General features: G+C 33.5%; 3 protein-coding genes across 3 annotated transcripts; all 3 read left to right on the forward strand.

Annotated features, from left to right (window-relative positions):
• Positions 1-722: 722 nt before the first annotated feature.
• Positions 723-1133, forward strand: LOC138893607 (uncharacterized). Its single transcript, XM_070178251.1, has one exon. The coding sequence runs from the start codon at positions 723-725 to the stop codon at positions 1131-1133; it is 411 nt and encodes a 136-aa protein (XP_070034352.1).
• A 133-nt stretch (positions 1134-1266) lies between these two features.
• LOC138893608 (uncharacterized) lies at positions 1267-1998 on the forward strand. Its single transcript, XM_070178252.1, has 2 exons — positions 1267-1317; positions 1723-1998. The coding sequence occupies exons 1-2, from the start codon at positions 1267-1269 to the stop codon at positions 1996-1998; spliced, it is 327 nt and encodes a 108-aa protein (XP_070034353.1).
• Positions 1999-20656: 18658 nt separating this feature from the next.
• Positions 20657-22066, forward strand: LOC104114279 (nuclear transcription factor Y subunit B-3-like). Its single transcript, XM_009624682.4, has one exon. The coding sequence runs from the start codon at positions 21123-21125 to the stop codon at positions 21732-21734; it is 612 nt and encodes a 203-aa protein (XP_009622977.2). The 5' UTR covers positions 20657-21122; the 3' UTR covers positions 21735-22066.
• Positions 22067-22749: the final 683 nt, after the last annotated feature.

Raw genomic sequence — 22749 nt, forward strand, 5'->3', positions numbered from 1 at the left:
CAAGTTGTGCACGATAAACATAGTGAAACCCAACATAGGGAATTCAGTCTCGAAAATGTAACGATATCATAATCCTTGAGAAATATTCAGATAGGAGTTGGGTTTGTTAAAGGTACCACATAAATGTTACGAGAAAAAAAATGGTTCCACTAAGAAGACAGTAAAAACAAATCATTTCAGAATCAACCTTACGAGCACAAGGGCGCGGAGGTAAGTAATTAAGGATAATTATAGGTGAGTAAGAACGTCGAAAAAAATTTTCTTTCGGGTATACGATGTAATAAGCTCGTAGCTTTATAAGAGTCAAAGGGTCTCTCTTAAGTACTACAAAGAAAGACTAGCTGAGGAAATAAGGAAGAAGGCTTCAACTTAAGCATAGTGACATAAGGAAGAAATGGTCTTGTAACAACAGTCTCACGACAATGTTGTATGCACTTCATAATAAAGTGGAACCTATCGTGCATAATGAGCAGAAAAAAATAATCAAAAGATGATATTTGAGATCATATGAGTTACAGAAAATTCCAGTAATTGTGGGCAATGAGATAAGATATGTATTCATGCAACAAGTGGCAGAACGACCATGAAAAGTAATCGCTTATGTTTAAAGACAACTAAGAAAGCACAGGAAGAATTATTCGACCCACGATTTAGAGTTAACGGTGATTCATGCACTAAAGATGTGGACGCACTATTTGTATGGCATTCATGTTGATATCTATATGGATCATAAGAGCCTTAAATATATCTTCAATCAAAAGGAATTGAATTTACGCCAAAGGAGATGGTTAGAGCTACGGAAAGACTATGGCATTGATATTTTATACCATCCGGGGAAGACAAATGTAGTAGTCAACGCCCTCAGCCGTAGATCTATGGGTAGCCTGTCATATTTACAACCAGAGAAGTGTGGGATAGCCCATGAGATTCATCAGCTAGCTAGTCTTGCAGTTCGATTACTAGACTCGGGTGATACCGGAGTTACAATTCAGGACACGGCAACATCCTCTTTAGTAACTGAAGTAGAGGAACGCCAGTATGCGGATCTTGTGCTAGCTTATTATAGAGATACATCCCCTCAAAAGGAGAATACACCATTTGAAATTATAGGAGATGGAGTCCTCAGATATTGAGGTCGATTATGTGTTCTAATGCGGCAGGGTTGCGCCAACAGGTTATGGGAGAAGCTCACTATTCTCGTTATTCTATTTATCCAGGAGCGACGACGATGTATCATGATATTAGGGAATATACTGGTGGGACGAAATGAAGAAGGATATAGCAGAGTTTGTTGCTCAGTGCCCAAATTGTCAACAGGTTAAGATTGAGCATCAGAAACCCAATGGATTATTATAGGCTATAGAGATTCCGACTTGGAAATGGGAAGTGATTAATATGGATTTCATCATAGGCTTACCTCGTACCCAACGTAAGTTCGATGCTATATGGGATTGTCGATAGACTTACAAAAGCAAGCCCATTTTCTGTCTGTCAGGACTACTTACTCAGTAGAGGATTATGCAAGGCTTTACATTAGGGAGATAGTATGACTTCATGGTGTCCCTATATCTATTATCTCAGATAGAGGTTCTCAGTTTACAGTTAATTTCTGGAAGTCGTTCCAAAAAGGATTGGGGACTCAGATAAGTTTTAGTACAACATGTCATCCCCAGACAGACGGTCAGGTTGAACGTACTATTCACACTGGAGGATATGTTACAGGCTTGTGTGATGGACTTCAGGGGTAGCTGGGATGATCATCTTCCACTTATTGATTTTGCATATAATAATAGTTATCATTCCAACATTCAGATGGCTCCATACGAATCTCTTTATAGACAGGAGTGTAGGTCACCTATAGGATGGTTCGAGATTGGGGAAACTAAGTTAGTAGGACCAGAGTTGGTACAACAGGCAGTTGAGAAGATTAAGCTTATAAGGGAAAGGCTATTAGCAGCACAGAGTTGTCAGAGGTCCTATGCAGATAATCGACGATGAGACTTGGAGTTTCAGGTAGATGATTGGGTATTCCTAAAGGTATCACCGATGAAAGGCGTTATGAGATTCTATAAGAAAGGAAAGCTTAGCCCTTGGTACATTGGACCTTATAAGATTATACGTAGAGTAGGCCAAGTAGCATATGAGTTAGACTTGACTTCCAAATTGGAGTCTGTACATCCAGTATTCATATGTCTATGCTCCGTAGGTGTATTGCAGATCCCTCTAAAGTCATTCCAATTGACGATGTTCAGGTTACAGAGCATCTATCATATGAGGAATCTCTCATTGCTATACTAGATAGACAAGTTTGGAGATTAAGAACTAAGGATGTAGCTTCGATTAAAGTACTTTGGATTAACTATAATGTGGAGGAGATGATTTGGGAAGCTGAAGAATAAATGAAGACTAGGTATCCTCACTTGTTTTCACTTCTGGAGAAGGATCAGACTGAGACATCACAACCTTTAGGTACGTATATGGTACTTGATTCTTATGTTAGTTAATGTTATTGGTAGTGTGAGTCCATTGGTGTTATTTATGATTGTGGCCCTGTGTGGCTTTGTATTGTTGGGTTTGCTATGTGACAAGTTGGTAGTAGTACCGTTACAGAGGGGACTCTGCCAAAATTTCTTTAGGTACGTACCCCCTATGCGTCCCAAGGTGACATAATAAATATGAGATTTGTTAATCATGATTTAAATAATTTTAAAGTCATAATATGTCTATATATGATGTTTAGATAGAAAATATGAAGTTTGAAAAAAATCGGATTAAAGTTGCGGAAACACCGACTAAGAATTTGCCCTGTAACAAGGCTTTTGAGAAATATATTTCGTGTGCTATATGAGGTCCTTTTGGGACATATTATATATCACATTGAAGGTCTCGGAATGTAGTTTCCAACTCACTTAACCGTTTTTTCATACGACACCCGAATAAAAAGTTATTAGCGTTAGAAGAAGGACCAATGCTAGGGTGCCAAGTAGCACCTTTTGACTTTTCAAACAAAATGGATATTTATATCCTCATCTCGTTTCTTTGTTCAATTTTCTAGAACACTCAACCAAATAAGACCCCTAACCTTACTCTTAAGCTCTCTGCAAGAGCTTCAAACATGGTTATCATCCTGGGCACGAAATCAAGAAGCGATAACGTTAAAACGATCCCTACGACGTAAGTATCACTATATCACCTCTCTTTTTCTTTGTAGTTTGAGTTTTGAAAGGTACTTCATAGTTAAGAAAACGTGTACTTTCTGTATTTAGGTGTTTAAATATCAAGGAATGTTGATAAATTCATTTCCTAATAGTTAGAACTCACGGGACGGTGATCGGAAGCCGTGAGTTCGAGTTAATTAACTTGTAGTGGACTGTTTTGTGGGTTGTTTCATGTTGCCTTTGGGCTGTATATTTTTCTACTGTTTAATGGAGTTTTAGAGGACAAATTGTGTATATAAACACCACATAATAACGTAATGGTGGGCTGGTCGTTCGTCGTTATATTTTTTTAAGTTGTTTGACACTACTTTGGTTGTTTTTTTATGTATGAAGTGATTAGGGTGTGTGGGCTGTTTTGTGGTATATTGTGATGGAGATAAGGTTGGAAAATTATGCTTACATATTGTTATTGTTGTGTTCTTGTTGTTTTTGGTATATGGTATTGGAGGAGGGCCTAGTTACAGCGGAGATGCTGCCAAAATTTACGTAAACGAGCTACTAGTTTAAGTTACAGACTTAGCCTTTACTCAACACTGATTTTAAATCTCCTTACGATATGGTAGATTGAGTTGAGTTGTTTGAAGAATTTCTTGGAAGGTATTAAGGACTCAATGGAGTTAATGTATGTTAAGGCTATCCCTCATTTCCTTTTGGCATGATCCGTACGATACAAACGAAACGAGCAAATACACAACTTTCATAAATGAATCTATTCATAGAAATACTAGGGATGTCTATATTCTTGATTCTCCATGTGAATTATTATTATATCCTCTGTTTATGGGTCTCAGAAAAATACGTATTTGATAAAGTTTGTCCGAAAGGCATATTGATTTTATGATATTCGAGAAATCTTATAAACGTATTTCTTATGCATTTCATGTATTTATAAATGTACATTTACCCATGACCAGAAGGCGTTATATACACGTATATTATATGTATATGGGATATGGGAAGAGGTTATGGTGTTATATACGCACCACCACTTAATCAGCTGGTATATGTTGATGATTTTGCCCACAGTGGCTGAGATGATATGATGGGATGCCCTTAGAGGCTTGATGATGTTATGTACGCATATACCTATGCATGGTATGGAATTTATACTCACATGCATGACATTATAAATTTTCATGATTCATAGAGCTATGCAATATTTCAGGTTGAGTTCTTTACTCCATGTTTCTTTCATGTCTTTTATATACTACTGCCATGCCTTAAATACTCGGTACTTTATTTGTACTGACGTCTCTTTTTCCTGGGGACGCTGCGTTTCATGCCCGCAGGTCCCGATAGACAGGTCGAGAGTCCTCCAAATAGGCTTTCAGCTCAGCGGAAGGTGTTGGTGCGCTCCATTTGATCCGAAGTTGCTTGTTTGGTCAGTATGATTTAGACGTGTATTGTTTGGTATGGCGGGGCTCTGTCCCGACCTTTATGATATTTATGTACTCTTAGAGGCTTTTAGACATATGTCATGTATACGGATACTGGTATGGCCTTATAGGCCAGTACGTCATATGTATAAGTTGGTATTTCACGTTGTATTCTACTTATCTCATGGCAGCCTCTCCGGCTCAGTTATCTATGATAGTATGATACAAAAAGATGCGTCATATTGGTACTAGGTTGAGTAAGATACCGGGTGCCCATCGTAGCCCATCAGTTTGGGTCGTGAGAATGTTATCCATGTTTAGACTAGTATTGTTAAATTGATCATTCTTATCATGTTTATGGACCTTTTGGTGATAATTGAGTATTGATTCCGAAGTTGAGGTTGATATTGTGGAACCAAATGTTGAAGTAAGGCTTGTACTTGTTATTCTATCTCACTGTTATTATTTGTTCATTGCATTATGGTAAAGGAGAGTGTTAATGCACGAAGGGTGATATCGTGCCATATTTTTAATGCACGAAGGGTGATGTCGTGCCATATTGTGAGTGTTAATGCACGAAGGGTGATGTTATGACATATTGTGAGTATTAATGCACGAAGGGTGATGTTGTGTCATGTTATGAGAGTTAAGGCACTAAGGGTGATGTCGTGTTATTTCCATTGATTTTATGGTGAGGTTGAGAGTAAAAGCACGAAGGGTGATGCCGTGCATTTTTCCTTTACTGTGTTTATTGGTTCTTGTTGATTCATAGTACATTGACTGTTCAAGTTACCATTCTGTTGCAGTTCTCTATCTCGGATTTCCCTCAGCATATTTCCCCTCCCAATAGTACATATTTAACTGTTATTGTTGTTTTCTTGTATATATATAGATATACTGTTATCTGCATAGGTTTATTATGTGAGTGTCTTGTCATAGCCTCGTCACTACTTCGTCGAGGTTAAGCTCAAAACTTACCAGTACATGGGATCGGTTGTACTGATACTACAATCTACACTTCTTGTGCAGATTTTGGTACCGGTCCTAGCTGATCGTGAGTCTTAGCAGCTTGGATTTGCTATTAGGAGACTCAAGGTAGATCTGCTAGCGTCCGCAGACCTTCGAGTCTCTTCCTAGTTTTATTATTTATTGTTTCCTTACTTCAAAACATTGTATTTTTCCTATTCAGACTCTGTTTGTAGTAAATCATAGTAGCTCGTGAGTTGTGACTCCAGATCCGGGTGGTAGTAATTAATGAAGTTTTTTTTATATTATTCAACACTCGTTGTATTCCATTTTAGCTTATTTGCTTTTATATACTAAATTGAATAAGGATTGGCTTAATAATTCTCTAATGTCGGCTTGCCTAGCAAGTGGAATGTTAGGCGCCATCGCGGTCTCGACAGTGGGAATTTCAGGTCGTGACAGAGAAAGAAGAAAAATTCTAAGAGAGAATCATGTGTTAATTAAAAGAAAGAGAGAGGAAAAACATAAATAGCGTATTTCATGCCTCAATGGTAGTATATACCATAAATACCTATTTTTCTATAAAATATAAGAGGTATCTATAGAAAATAATATTTTAAAATAATTTTGATTTATAATAAATAGGGTGTATACCTTTGCTATAGGAGGTAAAATTTCCAAAATAATACGAGTTCACAAATTCACTGAAAACATTTTCTTTAGTTTTTTGAAGAACTAATTTAATTTTCAACCAAGTCTAAAATTTGTTTTAGAGAAAATTTGTTTATGCTCCTTTACGTTTGAGAAGAATTAACTTAAATAGCCGCCTACCCAAGTGCTCAAACTTAAAATAGCCTACGAATGTATAATTTATATATAATTCATGCATAAGATATGTATAATCATTGTATAATCTGTATACTGACTTAAAAAAATAAACAATTAATTTGACCGGCTATTTGTGTAAAGATCCCATATTGACACCGTATAACAATGCATTAGTATAAGGGATCTTTACACAAATAGTCAGCCATATTAATTGTTTATTTTTCTAACTATATATATAGATTATACATTGATTATACACAATTGTACACATATAATACATAAATTATGTATATATTATACATTCACCGACTATTTTTAGTTTAAGTGATAGGGTGGACAGCTATTTGGGTTAATTCTTCTTAGTATAATTGGCATTTTTTGGTCTTAAATTTAGTTTGGCAGTAGAAGCCCAAACACTTTGGCATTATATAGCCAAATTAAAAAAATAACTCCCTTCTCCCCTTTTCTCTATAACCCACATATCTTTTCTTTTCCCTCCCTCTTTCTCTCCTTCTATCTCTTCTGCTATCTCTCCTCTTTCTCTCTCATGGTTTAGTAAAAATTATTGTAAATTATGCAAAAAGAAGTAGTGGGATGAAAAAATAAGATTGATCTCACATCAAAGAAAATCAGAAGCAAAAACTAAGAGAAAAAATAGGAAAAAATAGAGTTCAACTTTACTTTTCTTCTCTCTCTCTCTCTCTCTCTCTCTCTCTCTCTCTCTCTCTCTTTTGTTTTTGGATTGAATGAGTGTACGTTATAAAAATTGGTTTAAAACACCTAGAAGAGGCTATATACAAAATTTGAGTAAGATTAGAAGTGATTTAGATTGGTTTCAGGTAAAAAATCAGACCTAAAAATCCAACTACGACATGTGTCTATCACGTTGTATATCGTGTACATCAGTGTATATCACACACAGGTTGTACGTTTCTTTTGATTTTGCATAAAAATAATTTTGGCTATAAAATACCAATTAAATATAAAAAAAACCCATAATGTTGGGCTATAGGGTGCCAATATCTAAAAGTAGGGCTTTTTTATACCAATTGTCTTCATAGGTTGTTATAGCATGTCATTTTCTCTTTTATAAACGGAAAAATGACATTGTATAGCCGCTGTAAAAATAATAGCCGAAACTATATATAAAATTTATATATTTTTTGTATATATATACATTCTGTATGTTATATACAAAAAATATACAAATTTTATACACTTTTTTGACAAGATGTAAATAATTTCTGGCGCGAGCTAAAAATGATAATACTCATTTATATGTTTTGAAGTCCAACTTGCTCATTTGGGCGGGGATTTTGCATCTATACCCGGTTTCGGGGTCACAATTGAACTTATACCCACTTTGCAAAGAAATTTGCAAGCCTACCCACTTTACGATCAATTTCAGACTTATCGAGTATGAAGTTAAAATATTAGTCTAAAGTGAAAAAATTGGACTTCAGATGCACTTAAGGCAAAATAGGTCTGAAGTGCAACCAATGGTTTCATGCACTTAAGGCCAATAAGTCTGAATTGCAAAATTGCACTTTAGATGCACTTAAGGGCAAAAGGTGTAAAGTGTAACAAACGTTTCCTACACTTAAGGCCAATAAGTCTGAGTGAAAAATTAAACTTTAGATACACTTAAGGCCAAATAGGTCTGAAGTAAGGGTGGCAAGTGGGCCGGTCCAGGCCCGAGACCGGCCTGGGACCGCGGGGCAAAATGTTTTAGTGGGCCAGGACCGTTTGGCCCGGTTTCAGTGGGTATGGGCCGGTCTCGTGGGCCGGTCTCGTGGGCCGGTCCTATGATTTGGGCTCGCTAGGCCCAGGACTATTTAGCCCGCCAGGGATCGAGACCAGCTCGGGACTGGACCGCTCCCTTAGCGGGCCAAACGGTCCCAACGGCTATATTTTTAAAATTAAAAAAATAAAATAAAATATATATATATAGCCATTGGGCTATCAAAAATAGCCATTGGGCTGTCAAAAATAGTCGTTTAACCCTCCCAACTTTGTTTTAACCCCAAACTTTTTATAATTATATTTTTTTCCTATTTTCAACTATAAATACCCCCTCATTCTTTCATTCTTATCTTACAAAATCATCAATCTGTCACAATCTCTCTCTAATTTCCTTCTATAATTGCTACTATTGCTTACTTTATTGTTACTAAGTGTATAATATATATATATAATATACTATATACATCTTATATATACTATACACTTAGTATATATATACTTCTTAGTAGTAACATGAAATGACCAAAGTATGGTACTTTTTAGCTATTATAAATATGGAATGATAGAAGAACAAGTTTTAGCTCAACTCAGTTTTAGTTGAAACTGTAATCTGAGTTGAGCTAAAACTTGATCTTCTATCATTCCATATTTATACCAGCTAAGAAGTACCATACTTTGGTCCTTTCATGTTACTACTAAAGAGTATATATATATATAAGTTATATTCGATATAAGATGTATATATAGTATAGTGTATATATATATTAAATATACTAAATGTATAATATATAAGCTATATATATTAAGTTTATAGTATATAAGCTATATAAGATGTACGTATAGTATAGTATATATATTAAATAAAATTTAGGTTACAATTCTATAATAAAATTTACAAAGCATTACTTTAGATATTTTTTTAAATATCCTTTTGTCTCTAATATCTATTTAATTTTTTTTTTTTTAAATAATCCGTTTGGCCCACTTTTAGCCCGCGGGCCGGGACCGTTTAGCCCGGGACCAAACGGTCCCGGGCCGATCCCTACAAAAAGGCCATTTAGTCTGAGCCCGTTTAATTTGGGACCGGTCCGGGACCGTGACCGTTTGGACCGGCCCACTTAGCCCGTTTAGGCCCGGGACCGGCCCACTTGCCACCCTTAGTCTGAAGTGTAACCAATAGTTTCATGTATTTAAGGTCAATAAGTCTGAAGTGAAAAATTGCAATGCAGATGCACTTAAGGCCAAAAGGTGTGAAGTGCAACATACATTTTCCTACACTTTAGACCAATAAGTCTGAAGTGAAAAATTACACTTCAGATGCACTTAAGGCCAAAAGGTATGAAGTACAACCAACGTTTCATGCACTTAAGGCCAAATAGGCTCGAAATGCAAATTGCCCCGAAACATAATTTTGTTTTTCGAATTTTAACAATTCAATATACGATTTAATACCTAAATCTACTCCAAATGAGCTTAAATTTGAAATATAACCTCCCAATATCATCAAGAACAGACCTCAATCATCAATTTGTCAAAACAAAAATAAATCTAACGAACCCATTTTGTAATTAAGAAAAAGAAGGAGAAGAAACCCTAAGCAGTAGTAAAACATCAAGCGCCACAATAGCTCATCACCGTAAAATATCATAAACTACCTTAAAATATGGTCAAAAACACTATTTAAAATCACTATCATCCAAAGAAGAAGAAGAAGAAAAATAAAAATAAAATGTAGGTATATGTTAAATAGGGGTGACCAAATAAGGCGCCAATCCAATTTGCTCGCAGAAGTTCTATCAAAAAGGCCAATTATTTCGATCTTACCATACGTTAGCCCAATAGTCATGGTAGCTCTCCCAAACTTATCCTTCCAATTGAAGTTGAAAAAAAAAATTAATTGATGTTAAAAGTTGATAAATAATATTTGGGAGTTGAGTTATGTTTGAAGGTGAATTTCATTTAGAAAATATCGGTGAGTACATGAAATTCGTTATTTCACTTAACATTTACTGAAAGTTATTAATGAATGCTTATTAAATAAAATCACATGAATATTCTTTTTAGGGGACCTGACTAAGTGAATATTTTTTACACACTTGGAATAAAGTATAAAGTACGACTTCTACTCGTTTTTGCAAGGAATACAAAAGAAATAGCCCTTCCAGGTGGGCAATTTGTTGGCTCAACAAGACCCCAAGTTATATTTTCAGCACCACCAAAAGTTATTTGCTGATTTTTTTGCCCCGAGAATTTATCTTTCAGCAGCATAGCCTAGTTGATTTCTTGACAGTCTGATTAAGATTGATATATCGATGTGATCCATAAAGTGTTCAGGAGTCAAGACTTCAAATTCAGGATATATATAATATTGGCTTTATATATATAGTCGGTCGGATTTACTGTCTACTTTTTTTAGCTAGTATACATAGATTATAAATTAATTATACATATATTATACATGAATTATACATATATTATACATCCGTCGGTTATTTTTTAATTTAAGTGATTGGTGGAAGGTTATTTAGGTTAATTCTTTTAGAATTATTTACTTCGCTAATGGTAATATGGTTTAGAAGAATAGGAGCAAATATTCATTTCTGTTTCCGTGTTGCACTTGTATTCTGGTGATCATACGATCTTTTCGCGTTTTGATGTTATGTGCTGACAGTATAAATGTATACATGCACTATCATATCATTTAAAAGGTAATTGTGGTTAATTCTATTCATTTAAAACATTGATTACCTTTAATAGATAATACGCAATATGTTAAAATAGTTAATTTACCTTGCCTAATTCTGTAAAAAAATGTATATTGTTAATCTGTATAACCAATCTGTTTTAATCTTATCTGCAATCATGAAGTGTACTGGAGCAGGGTTGGAGGGAGAGCATTAACTACAAGTTCGAACAAATTCAGTAATTTTTGTTTAAATTATATATTTTATATTAAAAAATTCATAAATATATATAAATATTGAATTACGAACCCAGTAACTAAAATAAGTTATTGGTTCGATGATAAATTTAGAATTCATAAATTTTAAATGTTAACCCCGTCTTGATCACTGAATGAGATTACTCAAGTTGCATTGCTTTCTGTCCCAATCCTACTTTTTGCTGTCCTTTAGCCTTATCTAATATTCCAATACTTTCAAAATTTAGTGAATCTTGTGTCACATCTCAGCAGTCTTAAGATCTAGGTCATTTGTTCTGATTCACCTTATTGATTGCTTTGAAAATTAAGGCATTCCCACAAATCGAACTGATTCAGTTCAGCAAATTAAAATATCTTTATACATATATCCAATTTACAAGCTAACGTTGGAACATATATTTGGTTGAAATTTGAAAAAAAAAATTATTAAAAAATAACTTTTGAAAGTTGAAATTGTGTTTGGACATGAGTTTTATTTAGAAAAAAAGTTGAAGTTTTGTGAGTGCAAGAAAAAATTTCATCCAAAAACTGACACAAACTAATTTTTGGAAACTTGAATTTTTATTTATTTATTTTCAAAAACCGATCAAATTTCATGAACAAACAATATTTTTAATTTTTTTTTTGAAACAATATATGTTCAAACGGGAGCTAAGTTGTTGTTATTTTAATAGGAGTTTAACTTATATACACTGACCGAAAGTGTGCTAAATATGGGGAGACCCATTAGAAAACAAAGTTTGAATCCCATGGAGAGTTTAGTCTCAAATTAAATAAAGAATTCAATGAGTTCCTATTGGAATTGGATATTCTTATTATTTTTGTTTACCACATACTAGTGTGTTTACTACCTTCAAACAAAGACAAAACTTGAATAAGTTTCAAGTAAGCTCTTGGACTCATTTGACAATTAAAGTATTTGGAAGATTGTAGTCATTGCCCTTTGTGAGACACAATATTGGCTATCCATATAGAAACAAAACTGATGGGGCTATGGTAGCTCAAGTATTCTTCGACCATGCTTTTGAGATCTTGTGCCATAAATTCATGCCCCCAAACATTGCAACACATTATCGAAAAATCAATAGGGGATCCAACAATAGGTTTGTCAGTTTGCGAGTTCGATATAATATAGTGTTTTAAGGTCGAATCTTATATATGTGCTAAAAAAAATATAAATAAATTTAAATATATATTATAGAATCTACAACGTTTAAATTATGAATCCATAAATAAAGAAAATGGCTGTGAATTAAACAGGTTCAAAAGTTTCCCCACATTAGATCTTCTCTCCCCAACTCGCCCTCCCCCACCCCAACAGGAGAAAAAAACCACAAAAAAATTATAGAGTCACAATTATAACAAAGTAGTCTGGTAAATACGGCAACTAATGGTATGATTTTTTCTGAAGGGGAGTTTTGGAGCAATGATAAAGATATTTTCGTATGACCTATAGATTATGGGTTCGATCGATAGAATCAGTCACTGATGTTTGCATCAGAGTAGACTAATTATATCACACTCCTTTGAGATGCAGCACTTCCGCGGACCCAGCATAAATGCAGGATATTTCATGCACTGGCTGCCCCTTATTAGCATGATTTTCTTCTAAAAAGTTTGTTGTTTAGTTTTCTACTATGTTCGATATCCACTTTAGCACCCCTGATTAAATCGAACTCGCACCCGCGTAACACCCACTCTCTTCAATGATGTGAGGGCGTAGATCTTGCTTTATATTTATTAATTCATTTATTATTTATACGATTTCAGACATATACATCAGCTATAAAAATTACGCTTGTCATTAAAACGGGAAGAGCTCCCTGTCAAAAACAAAATCAGTTTTAGATCTCAATTCTTGGTTAAAGGTGTAAAGAAATCAAACGCATCCAATTACAACTCTAAATATTGTTTAGCATTTAGCCATTTACTATGTTTGGTCCTAACTCTCGCCTAATTTCCCCAACTCCATGGTTCCTCTTGTTTGGTGTTTACTCGAAAAATTGGATAGAATTAAATTTATGTATGGTTCTAAGGATATGTGATATAATTTGATACAAATTGTATAGAGAAATAGAAATACGTATATTCTTGATTATGAGAATGAGAATAGTGAGAAGAAGAACGAATAAGATAAAGAAAAATAAACACAAGGGGATATCTTTCAATACAAGAATTTTTTTTTTGTTCCAATCCTCACCTGCTTACAATCCATCATCCCCTTTATAGTAGAGGGATCCTACTTTATATACAACAATAAAAAATACGTAGTGGAGAGCCCATGATGTATTGTCTTTTCCCTACTTCCCACCAGGATTCTCTCCCTTAGTGCGGCTGTAACGGCCTTGTCTGTGAGCTTCGATACTGACTCGAACTCGATATTGGGTCGAGCCATTGGCCTTAACTCGAGCTCGATCCTGACTCGGAGTCTTGATATTCGGGGTGGGTGTTGGTCGGTCTATGCATCTCCGACAACCTTTTGCCGCGTGGTTCAATTTGGTTATGGGCCCGATAATGATACCAAACTGATCATTGATCGGACTTGGAGCTCGAATCCTGAAGCCCCTTTCTTCGGACCTCGACCTAACCTTACGTAAATACCTTTCGATCGAAGTATTGTCGTCTCGATCAGTCCGTACGACTGACTCAATCGGTTCTAACTGTATACATTTGGATATTTTAGTAAAGTACTATTGTCTATATCTCGAAATGGAAAAGAAAAACGTCTATAACTCCAAAATGGACTATACAATCATGGGTCGTTTGGTAGGGTGTATAAGAGTAGTGCGCAATAAGGTGTACTAGTAATGTATGGATTAGTAATGCATGGGTTAGTAATACAAGCATTAGTTATGTAGATATTATTTCTTATCTATTATTTGGTGTGGTGTATTAAAATTATAGTACATTGCATAATTTTTAAGAAAAATAGTTGTTTACAAAAATGTCTTCCATATTCTCGAGCTTTAAGGGGCTTTAAGGATAATTTTATCTTTAACCAACCTAATGCATGCATTAGTAGCCTTGGTATTACTAATGTCATGATTTTTTATGCATTACTTATACATAGGATAATACCTAGTATGATGTATAAAGTATTAGTTATACACATATTGAAAAAATGTACCAAACAAAATATTAATAATGCATAGAACTAACACTTGCATTATTTTTTCTAATATCTCTTACCAAACCACCCCTCAATGTATTGCTATTACATGTAGAAAGGATAAGTGTGATTTCTGGTATTTGCTTTGTCCCACAAGGCATAAGGCATCAGGTTAGATATTGTATTTGAAAAAGAAATCAATATTGAGCAGGCAGAGGAAGAAATTTGATCAATTGTGGATCTAGACTAGGGACCGTTTATCCATAAATAAAAAAAAAACTTTTTCTCAGAAAATATGTTTGTCAATAAAATTTTGTAAATTTTTTGAAAACAATTCGAGAATTAGATTTTCAAAAACCAAAAAGTGGTTTTTATCACTTTTTCAAAAATTTCAAAAAATCTTCACAAAATTACTATTTTTTTCAAGTGAAATGCATGTCAAAATACTATTTTTCAACTTAATTTCAAATATTACTTTTTTTTAAAAATGAGAATTTTTATGTCCAAATGTCTACCAGATCACGTAACGGATTTGAAAGAAGTCAGTACATCTAGCTCAGACTATATATGTGTAAAACAAAATAGCACATTTATAAATTGTGTAACTCGCTAACTCTAATTCTTAAATTCGTACCTGAAGTCACTTGGATTAGTAGACGAGGAATTTTTCCTTTATCTTTCCCCTAAACAACTTAAAATCAAACCTAATTTCTTTCCTTTTTAATTTTTTTTTATTTATAGAACTTTAAATTAAGATAGAGAAACTGAAGACAACCAACTTCTATGGTTTTTCTTGATCACCAATTTTGTAAATGCTTGTACCTAGAACAGAAATGTTAGTGGTATTATCTTAAATTTCAGAAACATAAATAAAATAAAAATTGGCCATACTTAAAATTTATAGTCTAAATTTAGAGTCCCCCCCCCCCCCATTCTTTTAAAAATAAAACAACCTCATGTTGACAAAATTTAGTATAAAACATAGAGCAATATAGAAAAAACATAGGGAGGACTAAATCAGAACTCCTATTGATCATATTTGAGAGAAATAAGGTATTCTAGTTCTCTTTACATTGACTACTAAAGGTTGTGGTTGGAACCATCCATTCTTAACCCGAGACTCGTATTCGAGCTTTGAAAATGGAATTGTCGTTGATGAGGAACGCTCTATCTCCAAAGTAAGATTTTACTATGCAAATCTGTTAGTAATATGTATTCGAAACCAGGCAATCAGAGAAGTAAAGTAATGGTAGTTCAATAAAGAAAAACATAAACTAATTTTCGAGCCCACAAGTTGCTTGTATGTCTTTAAGAAGTTTAATCTCCTCACTGTTGTCCAAGGTTATGGATTACTTCTTCCTAGGATAGAACGGAAAAACTATTCTGTAATACTGGCAATCGAAATTACAGAACATCAGCGAACTCTAGCAAATCACACTTGACACCGATATGTTTGTTTTGAAAAAAATAGTGCACCAAGGTAGAGAAGAGGAGAGGTTTTCAGATTTTTCTGTATGTAAAAATGAGGCCAAGCCTATAAATTTATAGACAATGAAAATGTGAGATGAAGATGTGCAATCCAAAAAGTGCCTCTTCCATTTCCTATTCACACCCTTTAGAAAAAGTCCAACAAAATCTATATTAATTATGCCAAAAACGAATATCAAACACAAAATAGAAAACAAAAAAAAAATCTCTATTGACACAAGCTTGTGTTAAAGAGACCAAATTGAGGTAAACCCTTCGGGGTTGCCCAGTTGGTTTGGAGGGCGGTCACCCATACGGATAATGTGGGATCGAATCCCCCTCAATGCCTTCTGGGTTGAGCCTGTCGCACATGACTTGCCTAGTGCGGTTTACCTCTCATGTGTGGTTTGCATGCTATTACACAGGGGGTTTACCCAGTGCGCACAAGTGTAGCGACTGCGAGTTTCCCTCTTATCTAAAATTATTTCAAACGTTAATTATTTTAATCAAATCTTTGAAATTGCATTAATAGATACTCCACTTGGTTTAGTGTTAAGTGGAAATCGTTTGCAATTATTTTCAGCTTTTGAAACATATGCAACAAGTTGTACGGGTATAAAATACTAAAAGCACATTAAATAATAAGTGTCCTAGGAATCTTGGGATAGATTAATACAATATTAATGTTGTGCAACTTGATTTGAATGGGTCAAAATATTTTATGATCTATCATACATAAGAATATTTTACAAGTTCTTGTTTTAGCAAATAATATATTCAATAATTTTTGCGCAATCAGGGCTCAATAGTAGTATCAGAAAGCTGAAAGTTAATGAATTAAGGTGAAGAACTAAGTTCTAATGAATCTAATCTTTGATTTTTAATTAGTCATAAAAGAATTCCACAGGGGGCCTCCTCTTCTTCTCCCTCTGCTAGTGGCAGCTAACAGAATATTCTTATAGTACTATTTGATATGTAGCTTTTTCTTTAAGATTTTGTTTAAACATCTAATAATAATAATAGCTATGGCTCAATTTCAAATAAGTTTTAAGTTGATTATTTCACCATTCATGTCATTTTATTGATTCAAGGGCAGCCTGCACCACCCAAGAAAATTATTTCTAATTTATGTAACAATGTTTAACTTTTGACGGAATTTAAGAAAGAAAGATAAATTTTTGAAACTTTTGATTGTAAGCATATTATGGAATTTATGTGGTTATGAAAGCATGTCTTTAATAATAAAATAAAAAATTTAAAATTAAATTATTTTTTAAATATTAAAATATAGTGCAATTCTTTCTTTAAAATTCTAATAAAAAGTAATGCCACATAAAAACAAGTGAAAAAAAATAGTGCAGGAGAGGAAATAATTGGTTGAAGAAAAATCTTGAACATGGAGATATTTTAGTGGTAGGGTCTTACGGAAGCCAACTTTAGGGGGGACATTGACTAGAAAATTAAAGAGAATAGTTTTGAAAAGTCTTTGCACTAGAACAACTTGCCAATCTCTTTAAAGTATCTTGTTCTAGTTACAAAGTTATCCTCTCCCAAACTCTATTAGTAGAATTTTACTAGGTTATTATTGTTATATCTTCTTAGAGTTACACGATAGAAAGAATTGACATTGACTTCCAAAAATATATTCCAGTAACTTTTTCCAAGTGGTTTTTACGCTTTTGAGTTTCTCTCTTTTTTCTTGTTATATACTATATTTTTCATTTAGGCCACTCTCTTTTCTTTTGTTTTTTCTATTTTATATTCGGTATTAGTTTTGAGTCTAATTAAATTTGAATTTGCGTAGAAATTTTTTATATTGAACAATAAAACACTTCCTACCATGAAATGTGCTTCGAGGCCATTCTTTCTACCAGTATGAGAAAGTGGTTTTGTAGGTAAATAATTTAGGGAAGTCATCATCTTTCACTCTTTCTTAATGTACAAATCCAACTAATTTTACTAAGTGCCTTTTATTTAAAGTAACATGTAAAAGGTAATTCCAAGTGATTAAAGAACATTACTACCTAAATCGATTAGCAAAAATTTCTTTTAATCTGCGGCAAAAACTATTTATATTTGGTAGTCATAAAAGTGTATGAAATTTATATATTTTTATATATAATATACAAAAATGCATATATATGCAAAAAGATTATATACATTTTTCCACTATTATTTTAAAAGCGACTATACAATATCATTTTCCCTAAATCGAAAGGTTATCTTCTCTTCTAATTTCAAAGTTTGATGCTATATCATGATAAGTACAACAACAAACTCAATATAGTCCCATGAGTGAGATTGGAGGAGGGTAGAGTACACTAGTGTACGAAAGACGGTAAAGAAAAAAATGTTATAAAAAGAAATCCTGATAAGTGAATTCAAACAATACAAAAATGTTTGTATTATAAGATTTTCTTGAAAGATTCACTAATGTTCCTTGTGGAACTTTATGTCTTATCTAAAGGAAAACTTTTTTTGGTTGTCCCCAATATATATAATGCTGCTTAGGTCAATGTTTATTTATTGATGACCGAACTAAATGAGTCACCACCTCTCACAATCAATAACATGGGGCGGCTGTTCCATATGCGAGTTTGCTATTAACACTAAACACTACTTCCCCATTCCCATAGGAAAAGTCATGTTCAGAATTTAAGGGTGGGTTTGATACGATGAAAATTATATTTTTAGCTGAAAAATATTTTTCATATAAAGTATTTTTCTAGAAAATATTTTTTGCTATTTAATTAGTGAGTGAAAAAAATATTTCCCAGCAATAATATGTAGTACTAAAGATTAATAATAATAATATCACCAAATTAGAAATTGTTTTAATGAAATTTTGAGTACTTGAAATAAATGATATTGTCGAGTGTTAGTTGAAACAAGTAATATAAAGTTAAAAGTTGAAATAATTATTAAAAAAAATAGAGATGAACCAGATAATGAATCAAATAAATATACCCAAAACTTATGTGAATTCTATACTTATACCAAATAAATAAATACATCATATGTATTGTATATAGACATTTATTACTTAATTATGATTAAGCGCTAAGTCCTCTCACTTATATTTTAACTCATGTGATTACTTTGTTGGGTGGAAAAGCTTATCTATTCTGTTTTTTAAGTTTAGTAAAGATTTTTTCCCTTACTACTAATAGTAACCAGTAAGTGGAAGGTAATGTGGGCTGGCCATAAAGATGTAGCGATATAACCCTAGCTAGATTAGGATAGCGCTTGCCATAAAAAAGCTATTCAAAATGCAAGTCACGTAAACATCAAGTTAAAGAAAATATTTTTTACTTAGGGTGTGTTTGGTATGAAGCAAAATATTTTTCATGCAAACTGAGTAATTTTCTCACTTATTTTTCCTTGTTTGGTTGGCGAGCGAAAAACTTTTTCCGCTAAATATTTTCTAGTGTTTGGTTAGAGAGTATAAAATATTTTTAAAAAATATTTTTTTATGCTACTCCCCTCAACACACCTTCTCCAAAAACATCTATTTTTATTCAAAAAATTAATTATTCGTTTCAAAATTCACACAAACCCCAATTAAAGGAACTAATGTGCTACTTTAGTTTTTTACGTAAGAACAACGTTGAGTTCGATAACTAACAAGAAAATACCTTTTTTTTGTTGAAAAAAAAAAGTATCTTTTCAACAACATGAAAAGAAATTACTCATTTTGTTGAATGAAAGAAAATAATTTTTGTACATCATGAAAATAAATACTCGTTTTGTTAAAATGAAAGAAAATATTTTGAAAATACTTAATTTGTTGAAATGAAAGAAAATATATTTTCTACATCATAAAAAAAAGTACTCGTTTTGTTAAAATAACAGAAAATATTTTTTCTACATTAAGAAAAGAAAATACTTAGTTTGTTGAAATGAAAAAAATACCTTATCTACATCACGAAAAAAGTACTCCCTGTTTCAAACTAGATGAGGTACTTTCCTTTTTAGTTTGTTCCAAAATAAATGACGCATTTCTAAATTTGGAAATAATTCAACTTTAAACTCATCATTTTATCCATTTTACCCGTAATGAGAAGATTTTATAATCACAAAAATGTCATGACCCCACAAAACTTTTACCCCTTAAGTTTTTAAGACCACAAGTTTCAAAAATCTTTTTTTTCTTAAACTCCGCGGCGTGTCAATTATCTCATCTAAATTGAAACAGAGGGAGTACTCGTTTTGTTAAAATGAAAGAAAATATTTTTCTACGTTAGAAAAATAAAATACTTAGTTTGTTGAAATGAAAGAAAATATTTTTTCTAAATCATGAAAATAACGTACTCGTTTTTTTAAAATGGAAGAAAATACTTTTCTAAATCATGAATAGAAAGTACTCATTTTGTTGAAAGAAAATATTTTTTCTACATCATGAAAAAAATACTCGTTTTGTTGAAATAAAAGAAAATATTTTTTTTCTACATTATGAAAAGAATATACTCATTTTGTTGAAATAAAAAAAAGTACTCTATTTATAACATGAAAGGAAAGTAGGGGTTGGGGTGAGGTAGTTTGGGGGTGGGATGGATAAGGTGGGTGGGGATTGGTGAGGATGGCAAATATGGCGGAAAATGTTGAAAAAGAAATTTGAATTTTTTTTTTCTTCTGACAGGGAAAACATGATCATGCAATTGGAGAAAAATAAGTTCATGAGAAAAATATTTTTCAAAATATTTAAGCCAATAAAGTATGAAAAAATTAAAATATATTTTTCAAAAAATATTCTCTTTCGTACCAAACACACCATTAATCAGATTTGTTTTGCTAATATTAGCTATTATCATTCGCAATAAGTTGAACCTTACGGCTGAAGAAATTCTTAATAGGAAAGGATTCACGTTTAATTTGCGCAGTAGATATATTTTATCACAAAGGAATTACTAGTTACATAAATTTTCAACTAGAAAACAAATTAAATCTTTAAAATCTTTTAGAGAAATAACATACTTCCTTACACAGTTTCATAGAATTTCCTCTTCACACCCCCACCACGTGACTCCTCCTTGTCAAGATCTCTTAATACCCCACCCTTTATCTGCGGTTCAGATTCACCCACGCGATCTAACCCTTATCGCCAAACGAACGGTTTTACACTTGCCACGTGTCGTCACCGATACAATATTATACCCCACGATCCAACGGACCTTGCAATTTCTCCCCTCCCCTCGTCTCTCTCTCTCCCCTCCCTCCCTCTCTCTCTCTCAACTCTCGCCGGAAAGTCAAGAACCCGGCAATATCTCCGGCCAAAATTCTCTATCCGACAAAGGGCTTTTCTCTTTTTTAAACTTTTCTTCTCTTTACCCATAAAACAAATTGTAATCCCTTGAATTCTGTTTATAGAAATATAGATTTTCTCTTGGAGTTTCAGCTGGGAAACCTTTTAAAAGGTGCTTTTATTGGGTATCCTTTTTGTTTTTTTAAAATTTGGAACTGAGGCTTGAATAGCGATGGCTGATTCAGACAACGAGTCAGGAGGACACAACGCTGGAAACGAAGGATCAACAAGGGAACAAGACAGGTTTTTACCAATAGCAAACGTGAGCAGAATTATGAAAAAAGCGTTACCAGCAAACGCAAAAATCTCAAAAGACGCTAAAGAAACAGTTCAAGAATGCGTATCTGAGTTTATCAGTTTCATTACCGGAGAAGCAAGTGATAAGTGTCAGAGAGAGAAAAGGAAAACGATCAACGGCGATGATTTGCTTTGGGCTATGACGACTTTAGGGTTTGAAGAATACGTGGAGCCTTTGAAGATTTATTTGGCTAAGTATAGAGAGATGGAAGGGGAAAAGACTACTATGGGAGGGAGACCAGGAGGGGAGAAAGATAGTGGGGGGAGTGGGGGTGGTGGGGTTAGTCCTGGGGGTGGGGGGAGTGGTAGTGGAGTTGGGTATAATGGTGGGGGTGGTGGGGGAGGGATGTATGGTGGTATGGGGGGTGGTATGATGTATCATCCACAAGGTCATCAGATGTATGGTAGTCATGGGTCATATCATCATATGGGTATGGGCGGCGGCGGCGGCAGTGGCGGTGGTGGTGGAGGTTCACGGCCAAGGTAGGTGGTGGAAGGAGATGAAACTTTGGACATTAATCAAATTAATCATATGATGTATCATTGTGTTGATAGCTACTTTTCTCTATTACTTTAGGTCCTTTTTAATTGTTTTTTGCCTTTTTTTTTTTTTGGAAGCACATTGACATGTGGAGTTTTAGATATGCTTTATTATAGCTTTTCTTTTGATGTTGGAGTATTAGTGGGTTACATGTGTAGTACTTTGTGGAAAGGGTAACGAGAGGATAAAGTAGTACTTAATACATGATATAACCTTCAATGAAAGGCACTTTGGATATATATGTATTTAATGGGAAATTGAGATGGTATATTGTGTTATCTTTTTACTTGTATTTCTTTATTTTTCACTTCTTCTTGTTGTTGAATTTGCTTTTGCAACTTGCCACCACAAAACCTTCCCAAACCCCATCTTTAATCTAGTGGCAAATTCAACTATATATGTTTGCGAGTTCGATAGGACTTAGTGTTTTTTAGTGGAATTGTTTATATATGTGCGCCAAAATACAAGTATTGGTAAATCTAGATACACGTTTAAGGATTCATTTTCCCGACTCAAAATTCATTCGTCTAAAATCTGAATTTGTCTTTCTTTTTTGTTTTTGAATGCCCTCAAAGTGACTGCAACAACAATCCAATATAACGGTACAAGTGGAGTCAGGGAAGACGGTGTGTATTATAGATCTTATCTTTATTCCGGGAAGAAATGAGATACAATCTATCACTATTATAACATCTTGAAAAATGAGCAAAATGATTAAATTTATTGTCTCGAATATCGACTATAAACTTAATAGCGTTTATATTCTAAATCTTCTACCGTTGTAATATCTTAAGAAACTAACAAAAAGATTAGTGGAATTTTGAATACCAAAAGCACTTAGGACCCGTTTGGCCATAGATTTTGCTAAAATAAATTTGGGTTTTATTTGACAAATACATGTTTGGCCATAAATTTTGGCAAAATTCCAAATCCCAAAACCAGCTCAATAGCTGGTTTTTGG

Source organism: Nicotiana tomentosiformis, chromosome 6 (assembly GCF_000390325.3).
Source record: "Nicotiana tomentosiformis chromosome 6, ASM39032v3, whole genome shotgun sequence".
Taxonomy (NCBI): Eukaryota; Viridiplantae; Streptophyta; class Magnoliopsida; order Solanales; family Solanaceae; genus Nicotiana; species Nicotiana tomentosiformis.